This window comes from Danio rerio, chromosome 22 (assembly GCF_049306965.1).
Source record: "Danio rerio strain Tuebingen ecotype United States chromosome 22, GRCz12tu, whole genome shotgun sequence".
Lineage (NCBI taxonomy): Eukaryota > Metazoa > Chordata > Actinopteri > Cypriniformes > Danionidae > Danio > Danio rerio.
The window spans coordinates 20526989-20537369 of record NC_133197.1 but is presented as its reverse complement, the minus strand read 5'-3'; the positions used below and the strand labels follow the sequence as shown (position 1 = coordinate 20537369).

General features: G+C 34.8%; 1 protein-coding gene across 1 annotated transcript; it reads left to right on the top strand.

The window, feature by feature from the left end:
• The first annotated feature begins 682 nt into the window (after positions 1-682).
• org (oogenesis-related gene) lies at positions 683-5980 on the top strand. The gene is given in 6 exon segments (NM_001100070.1): positions 683-803; positions 889-969; positions 2866-3094; positions 3166-3320; positions 3388-3492; positions 5779-5980. Coding segments are annotated over 6 exon segments (648 nt in total). The 5' UTR covers positions 683-749; the 3' UTR covers positions 5803-5980.
• Positions 5981-10381: the final 4401 nt, after the last annotated feature.

Sequence of the window (10381 nt, the reverse complement as noted above, 5' to 3'; positions counted from 1 at the left end):
ATTGCCTAGATTCACTGAGACATGGAGAAAAATATTCCTTTTCAAAACTGGGTGTACTCAATTATGCTGAGCACCGTATATTTTCAGACAAAACACAAAGTTTGGTCTGGTTTTAAAGAAACACTGTATTTTTAAAAAGTAATAAAAAGTATAATTAAATTTTTATATAAAACAGTTATGGTTTTAAAGGGTTTATGTTTATATTTGAGGTTAGTTAGCGTTCAGTATGATTTATTGCATCGTTGTCATTTTTAATTGTGAACAACCCTATGTGTTTTTTCAGAATCATTTAACATTTTCAAATGTGTTTATACCATTCTGATGAAACAAACAATTAAGACACTCTGTCATGAATGAACAAACATCAATATAATGGACTATTTCTAATATAGCCTGTTTTAAATGAAGGATCTATTATCATTTGTATATGATTTGCATTGTTTTTGTTCTGCTACATTTTAAAACTGAATATATTTTATTGTTACTTAAAAGATAGTGTATACTGGTTTGCCAAAATGTATTTTGTGTTGTTGTAATCCGTGTCCATTTGCGTATTTAATGTAGTATACTCTACGCAGTTGCCTACTCAAGTTCGTACTCAATCAACCTGTCCACCACGCACTCGGTCACGTGCACAACCCTGAGTGGGCCTGAACACCCACGTGTTTTAATTAGCACGTGCATGCTTGCTTGTAAATTGGCGGGGAATCGCGTCAGAGAATTGTTGGATTAACCCGGAGATCATCGAGATGACTGACCAGTGCAACTACGCCGTTGAGTCTGAAAACGCTGAGGGTCAAGAGGCAAGTTTATTTTACTGCATTTCTCTTACTGAGAGTGGTTTATGTGATTCATTCGCGTTTGTAAAGATGATTTTGTTCTTAACAGAAGAAAGCTGTGGCGAAGAGAAGAGGAGCCGTGTCCGCCGTCTTCTGTCGGATTTCACAGTTCTGGCCAGTCAGTTTAACAGTGAGTAACACTCGAATGATTGGGGGAAATCTGTGGTAAACATGCGCTTTTAAAGGGGAACTGAGCAGATGTCTGATTAAGCCTTAAAAATTTCATGTTGTTAGCAATTAACTCTCAACACGTTGGTGTTTTAGCTGCATGTTGGTATTGAGGCCGTCAGTTTGTTTGATCAGCCTGTTGAAGCGCTTTTACACTGGTTTTGTTTAGATTAATGCGTTTCGTGTTTCATGCTATCAATGGGACATTCTACCATAAATGTACATTTTCAGTTTATGTAGTAGCCTGACTTGAGCTTGTAGTCCTCAAAAAAAAATGTATACAAAACGAGCATAAAATCATACAATTAAATGATATAATGGATCCTTGATCACTGTCAGCAATGTCAGAGCCTTGAAGGTATACTGCATATATGTTATGTTAAATTAAATGCAAATGTGACAGGACTGGCAGAAAAATAAGTGACAATTTTAAATTTATTGGTAGAATTTATTATTTATTAGTTCTAAATAACAGTTTTTAGCATGACAAAAGTTTTTAGGTTCAGTTGGGCTGATGTCAAGGACAATGACAGAGTTTGTAAATCTGTAAAGTACTTTTTATTAAAGAGAAAATCTGAGAACCTTTTATAGAACTACTCAACCATCAGTCCATTTTAGAATTTATTATTATTTTTTTTGCACGCAATACTTTATAATCACTGTATTTGTTTTTATTTCAGGAAATAAGGGTAATGTACGTGTCTGGTAGCATGTCCTTAATACATTGAGTCCAGAGATGCCAGTTTAGGTTGGATTTGCTTTAGTTTAAATTTAGATTAAGAGAGATATTTTTAACCATAAAACCACCAGTTACAGTTTCTTTGTTAAAATTAAACAATGTTGCACCTTTTGAGGCATTGATATGACAGTTGTTTAATTTCTCATGTAAAACTTCCAAGCACCATAAAAGTGCTTGTCCTGTGTACAGAAGGACAATGCTTTATCGACGAGGCCAAAAGCATTTTTTTTTCCTACCATACAATAATTCCTATTTGTTAGGGATGTCCAGATCCAATCATGTAATCATTCGAGAGAGTGAGGATGTGTGATTTTATTTATTTATTTAACCCTAACCCTATAGGTTTTTGAAAACCATATGGTTCATGTGTGTAAATGGCACATGACATTTAAAAGCAATGGCATTGGGTGTGTATTATGTTCAGGTTATAGGCAAATGAGTACTTTGCAAACAAAACGATGATAACTTGATATCATATGGAGGTAAAGAAATTAACATCGTTTTCAAATTTATCAAAATCGCTACCAATGACCAAGCTTTCCACAGGTTTGAAATTTACTTGCGGTGGTAGCTGGATTGAAATGCCTTTTACCGACGGCACATGGTTGCCTGCATGCGACAGGGATTTCTAACAGTATTTTTATTTATTATACTGTTTCTTTTTAATGGGTTCAACTAAAGACTATTAAAATGAAAAAGAATTCCACTATTTTTGTTTTACTTTGTGTAAGCATTTTTTTTTCCTACCATACAATAATGCATATTACTTGGGGATCGCGGATGTTTGGCTATTGGATGGATGCAAAAAAAGGTGTAAAAGTATGATGATGATAATGATGATGATAATAATAATAATAATAATAATAATAAAAATGTCACCAAATATACTTGGGCAGTCCATCCAAATAAAGTCTGTGTGGGAATCACTGAATAAAACTATAATCTGATGGTGACAAACTGTAAAACCAGGTAAACCACTGAACACCTGACTGTTTTATCAAACCAATTGACATTTTTGGGATGCAATGAATAAACTTTAAAAAAAAAAAATTTTTTATTAGTTTTTTTATGTATGCATTTTATTAAATTCTGGATTTCATTAATCTCTCATGTCTTCAGATGCGGGCTCTCCGTGGCTTGTGGTCGCTGTTTGGATTCTCCACACCAGTAAAGTCAGTCTCCCTGGCCAGTGAGGAGAAAAGCAGCTCCCCTAATGAAAGGCAGTGCAGAGCTGTACGGAAGCGTCTCCACAGGGTCACACGGATCTTGTTGTCCATCCTGCCCCGGCGCATCCAGAGCGCTCTAGGTTATCCAGTCTGTACCAGCATCGGCTGTGCTGTGTCGCCAGGTATGCCAATCACATTTGTTCAGACTAAAACCACACCTGCTGCCTTTTTATTTATTTTATTTTTACTTTAGAGGTGCGCTGCTCCCCTACCAAGCCTTGTGGCAAAGGCAGCAAGAGAAAGCAGGACGACCTGGATGAGGACGAGGAGGTGGAGCAGCAGTCGTGGGTAGAGGCTCTTACTCAGGAGCTGGCAGAGGAAGACCACGTCGCTGATCCCGACTATGAGGTTTGCTTGATTTTTCTGTTGGCATTTTGCGCTTGTCAGTTTTCGGGGTACTCATGTTCTCCTGCAGCCCAGTGCGGTAGAGACAGACAGTGAGGAATACCGGTCCCACAACGACACTGAGAGTGATTTGGAAGTCGAGAAGGGTGTCGTGGTTATCAAAGATTTGGAGACGGTACAGTTTTATTTATTCACCTCTTTTTGTTTCTGTAGTTTGATTTTCACAGGTGTTTTTGTTTGGTTATGGGAATGAATTAAATTGGCACCTTTTATTTCCGCTTGGTCTAATTTTAATGTTGCAAATTCACCTTTAACAGTTTAACCTTTATGTACTGTTGGGGATGTTTTCATCTACTCTGGGGTGTTTTTTTTTAATTTTATTTATTTATTTATTTTTTTGAGTGTAAGGGTGTTTTCACATCTAGACTTTTGTTTCAAAACTTGGGGCGTCTCCCCAGTTAGTGTGGTTTGTTTGGCAAATGTCAATCCAGCAATCGTGCTCTGATCTGTGCCAAAACAATTGATCCAAGATCGTCTGAATGAGGTGGTCTCGGCTCTATTGAAAAACTCAGGAGTGAATTGATTGTAGTGAGCAATACGATCTGAACCAGGCTATATTACAGTGTGTTATGGATATGCATGCATGCATGTATGTATGTATGTATGTATGTATGCATACATACGGCTTTATGAAGAGAGTATTATGAGTAGAGCAGGATGTCGTCATTCCTTCCGGTAAATGTTCGTTTCATATTAAATACGAAAGTGAAAGCATGCTGAACTATTAACTAGAGCTGTTTATCTGCTTAGAAAATTGATTAAAGTGCAGTTTTGGTTTATCTGTTGTTTCTCTCTAATGTAAAGCCTATAATGCATAAGCCAATGGTTCTGTATGAGCGTCTTGCCTCTGATTTATACTTTGTGACCGTCTGTGGGTGTCACCATTCACAATGAAAGTGCAGCTTTTCGCTTGTCTTATTGCTCCCTGTCCTAAGTTAAAATAAGGACACATGACAGCTGAGCGGGACTCTGCAAAATAAACTGTGGAACTCTGGTCACTTGAGAGTAAACTCCTCACATTGGTCAGTTTTTAGCTCTTTTGGTCTGTTTAGAAACTTTGTTCTTGGTGCAGTTCGCTTTCACACAGCAAAGTGCAACAATGCAAAAAATGCAATTTAATCCGTATTTCAGAACAAAACGATCGATCCACAGGTGTGAAAGCACCCTTAATTTGGCGATTACATTTTCTGTGTTAGTAGAGTGTAGCTAGTAGAATGATTTTTGGTCACATCTTATTTTGACACCTATATAAAGAAAGTTCTTTAGAATTTTTAAATAACTTTTAAGGAAATGTACTAGCCTTTTGTTGTTTAGGATGAAAGCATGCACTGAATAAAACTGCTGTTAAATGCATCAGATTTTTTGCATGAATCTGTTACTCCATCCTGATCAACTATTAAAATGCTTAAATTACAAGATTTTTAACTCTTTAAATGCAAAATTCATAAATGTCACTGATTTGGTGAAAAACAAAACGCATGACATTTTCAATATAAAACGTAATAAATTAAATGTAAAAAATCCAGTCTACAATTAAAGTCTTAGACATGTGAACGATTATTAACAACAACATTGCCTTTGCATTATTTTGGATTGTTTGTGACTGTTTTTGCCTCATTGACTTTCAGTATAACCACATTTTGTTTGATTGTAAAAACATGACCTCATATAATCATGGATTTTGTTGGGAAGAGGTATGATTTGTAGTTTTTACTGTTGATCATCAGTTGACACCATTAACCTTGTTAGATAGGCCTGTGCAAAAAAAAAGCTTAGTTTCTAAGTTTTATATCGAGTATAATGGCAAATTAAAGTATGTTGGAGAGTGACCTTTTGGGCACTTACCCTGTGTCAGAGAAAATCAAAATATGCATCTCAGAACTCGGACAATCAAACAAAATGTGGTTATAACAGAAGTCAATGAGGCAACTACATGGAGTAAACAAAAACCAAGACTGTAATTATGCACCGTCAAATTGAAGTTAATGGGGCAAAACAGCCACCAACAGTAAATCATAATGCATCAAAGCCAATGTTTCTAATCGTTCACATGTCCAAGTCAGTGGTTTTTAAAAGGTAAAAAAAATCCAGTCTATAATTTTATTATATTGAAAATGTCATGTGTTTTTTCCTCACCAAGTCAGTGACATCATTTATAAATTGCCAAATTAAAGAGTTAAAATCCTGTTAAAAAAAAAGTTGTAGTTTTGATCAGAACTGAGGTTAACAGATTTATGCAAAAAATAAAATGTAAAAATATTTATCTGATGCATTTTTCAGCAGTTTGATGTAGTAGATGTTTTCATCCCGAACATAACAAAAGGGTAGTAAATTTGCACCGTGCATAAGGGTGTATGGATGGATGGATGATGTGCATTAAGCCGCATGTTTCTGCTTTCAGGTAGTTCCCTCTGAGGCCCAGTGATGGCAGTGTGTACTAATTTTAGTATGCAAATCCAAAGTATTGTGACCGGTTTCAGAATGTTTGTCTTTCTGGCCAGCTCTTTTGATTGCTTCTCGATTTGCTGTTTGTCTTCAGTTGAGTTTTGTAGTTTTTGTATGTATTTTCATTGTTGAACTTCCTAATAAAAGTGTTTGTAGTACATCTTGTTTGATGTTTCCTTCACTGGCCAGCGGATGGCAGATGCTCACCTAGTTTGTTTGGACTTGATGCACCAAAACTTGACAGGCTTTCAAAAGGTTAAAAAGATGGCATCTTATGTACAAAATATGCACATATGCAATGCAAGTCACCCTATATGAATTTTATAAATATTTATACATGATTGGGAATACTAAACATTTTGCATAAATTTTTTTTATACAAAGTATGCATAGATTTTCATTTTTCTTTTTTTCTTTAATTATTACCGAAAGCTTAAATTAAATAATTAAAAAGATCGTTGCAAATTTGTGGTTTAGTATTGCAATTGGGCCATTTTCTTATCTGGGGTTTTTCATGGACTAATGCTCAACATTTTCAGCTAACTCCAATTAAAGTTTTAATTAAAAGACTCTAGCATGCCCAGGGTAATGCAGTTTGCTTATCGACCCAATATGTTTGAAAATATTTAAAAGCTCATTGTTTACTTGCTTTATTAACCTTTCTTTGATTTGTGTGTTTGCTCAATCCCGACAGCACACTTGAAACCTTTAAACAAAGGCCTGAACTGGAGCGCTAGACTTGCCTCTCAAATGGGTGGATTGTCAAGTAAAGAGCATTTACATCCAGATGATAAATATAAAGTTATAGTTCTAAAAATCACCCAATGTAAAAATAATAAATAAACTGGTGTACGAAAGCACTGACAACCAGTCAAATCTGTTTAAATAAGAAAGGATTGTTTAAAGCAGCAGATGACAAAAGATTTATTCTTTTTTTTTTTTTTTTTTTTATAAACTCTTTCTAAAGATAAAAATATCTGGAAAACAAGGGGTTATTGTTTTGTGGATGAACCGTAAAAAGTGAGCAGAAGTTTTTTTTTTTTTTTTTTTTTTTTTTTTTTTTGCGTCTCTTTTTAAAATTGACAGGAGGCCTGTTGCTTAAAACAAGTTGAAGTAACTCTGGGTTTCAGAGTTTCGGGTTGACCCAACCAATCAAATCCATTCTGTTATGATTCGGGTCTTGTGTCATGATTGTAACTGAACTAACTCGGGATTACAAGATTAGCTGTGAGTTTGTAATCAAGCAGTGCAGTCAGGCTTTGTTGGTTCAATACTTCCCGTCAACTTTGTCTGTTAACTCGGGCTTTTATCCTGAGTTCATGAGCAGATGAAGGTGGGACATTAGCAGCAAACAGCCAATCACTTTTTTTTGAAACAAGAAGATACTGTGATTGACCACATTGTGATTTCCTGCAAGAGTCAGCTCTATTCATAGATGTGAATATAAGAGAATTGAGCAAGTTGAAAGTTGACCACGAAAGAGAGAGAAATGAAAACTGCTTGCTTTATTTGTGCAAGTGAAGTTGGTTTGTGTAGTTGATATGTTTTGACTTTTTCTTTAAAACTTTAACTGCCAATTTTAATATCCGCAAATGTGTATATAAAGTTATTACATTAAAATATTTTGTGTATTGGATTATGGATGTGTATATAAATCCTCAAATAATATATTAAATGTTCATTAGTTAAAATTTTTAGTTTTTAAAAGTTTTTTTTTTTCCTTTCTATAATGAACTGTAATTTGGAGCAGAAGAAACTGAAAGAGTGTCTTATGTCAGAGATGTTGCGTTGCTCAAAGTTGAAATCTCAATTTGTGATCTCTAATCCAGAAAATAACCAGCCCCGGAGCAGGATAGCAGTGCAATGAAAGATAACCTGGCATCAAAGAGTGTTAGAAGTTAAGCTGTCTTCATGGTACCTAAAACCCATCATTGATGCAAACTAAACTGAATCCTAAAGCGCTTGCAAGCTAATGCGACTTCATGGTACAATGCCCAGGCTCAATACTTTGTATAATTAAAATAATTTTACAATACTTGATATGAAATTTCTTTGGTAACTCTGTTTTAAATGATTTATGCGATTTAACCCTGGATCGTACACCAGAATGTGTGAAGTGCAGTAAACAGCCTGTCACACAACACCTAAAAGATTCAGTTTGATTTATTTTTGTAAGATACTCCAATTCACTTCTGTGTTGAAGATTAAGAAGTATCTTTATCAGAAATACAAGGAATTAAAACATTTACAAGGCAGAAATAAACACTGCTGATGCAGCAAATGTTTAAAAAGGAAAAGTATTATATCGGTGCAGATCAATCAACTGATCATAATAATGTAGGTAAAAAACAAGTTGTTAATTTTAAAAGCTTTACATGTCAAAGCAAATTTATGTAAATACTTATTGTCAAATTTAACTGAAAGCTGTTACTATTGACTGACACTTTGAATGTAAAATAGACCTTTTTCTTGAACAGAAAATTACCCATTATGCTCTGCGTTTATGCGCAAGAAAAATGCTAAGAACATCTGATCGGCAGCTGATGTGTGTAAATAATAACATTCGGACAGCTTTGAAACGAGTTTTAATCCGTTTCACTTGCTTTTGACGTCTTTGAACGTATACTGTTGTGGATTAGCACCACCTCCTGGGCTGATCATTCAGACTGCATCTTTGTGCGGTTTTCAATGGAGCCCCGCCATCGCTAAAGTTCGCTAACAGTTTCTGTCTTTTTTTCAAATATATAACCAACCTAAACAAATGTAATTCTCCAAAATGTTTGACACACACACTTGTCCTGTCCCACCGACACACTGATTGACAGACAGTTCTAAACATTTACCCGGAAGATGCTGGTCGCTATGGCACCCTCCATGAAGCAGTCAAGAAAAGGGTCTATTATAATAATAATATAAATAGTTAGCATCAAAAACTATTTTAACTCCGTTATGCCTTAAATGTAAAAAGCTTTAAGAGCAGAAAATACAAAATAGCTTTATTGCATGTTACGAGTTTGCTGTTTTAAAGGGATGCTGTAATATTTAGGTGAGACAAATGTAATGAGCGCGGCAGATTAAGGATGAGGCAGGAATCGAATCTGAATTATTTTTTTACTCAATGGTTTAAACAAAAGATGTAACAATAATAATGGAAAAAAAAGAAATAAACATTTACAGTATTTTCTTTAAATGAAAGCAGTGAATGTAAGCCAAATCAAAGAAACTGCAAAACAGAACAATCCTTAAGTCTATCGTGTAAACTAGGTGACAAATAGTGAAAAGGAAACCTGATCCAAACTAATTAAACTACAAAACTCAAAATTACACAGATGGCAAAACACTCAAGCTAATCTAACAAAAACCAGCTAAACTTAAACAAAACTTAACAAGAATATCATAAGGCTCAGTTTAGAATCACACAACAACCATCAAAGCAGCTTAAAGCCAAGAAAGTTTAACAAGTAAACTCGAATTACCACCGAACAACTGAGATAATAAATCACCAAATAGCCTAAGCATGCCAAAACACAAATGCATGGAGCACAAAGGTAGAAAGGTGGAACTGGCACCGTCATAATGATGGACACTTAACTAAACCAATATGCAACCCAGTAGTGGAGTCAGAAACGGAGAGAGGAGAGTGAGAAAAATAAATACACAAAAATAACGTGGAACATAACATTGCATTAGATATGTCACTTTATTCACATCTGATTGGTCTAGTTTGGGTTTGAGAAAAAAAAATGCTCGGGAACAGTTACCAAAGCAGTGAAACCAGATCAAAACCAGCCCGTGCACTTAGTCGAGCCTAAAAAGTCACTGTTCAAACTAAATGCGAACTTAGTGGGTAAAAAAAACAAAAAAAAACTAGCTTTGTGCAACAGGCCTATGGAAAATTTATTTGTTTTTATTATATTTCATTGACTGTGACCTCTAAATTCTCAGTTTTTTAGATACACTAGAAACGTAGCACAGTGTGGACATCTATTGGTCAGAGTATAGAGGAATGAAGTTTCTTGTTGTAAGAAACAAGAATATCAAAGCAAAAAGTTCAAATACTTTTTTTTGTATTTGAAGGATCTAATTTACTCGACAACATCTGTTTTTTTCCCCCTTTGAGATATATATATATATATATATATATATATATATATATATATATATATATATATATATATATATATATATATACACACACACACACACACACACCAGGTTGTCTGCGGGGTTTTAATGTCTCAGAATCTAAATTTTAGGCTTTAAATAGTCTTAAAATTCACTGAAAATGTTTTGTAGGTCTTAAATCATTTTAAACGGGTCTTAATTTTTCTTTGTCCAGGTGAATCAACCCTGTTGGATAAATTTTTATTAAATTACCAACAATACGTCACTGCAAAACGTCTAACAAAACTTGGTATAACTTCCTTACAATCACAGTTCTGAGGACACTGACCTGGGGTGCGTTTCCGAAAACCATCCTTAGCCAACTAGGGTCACAAGTTCTGTCGTTACAAACATTATTTGGTGTTTCTCAAATCCATCATTCCAATGAACATTTG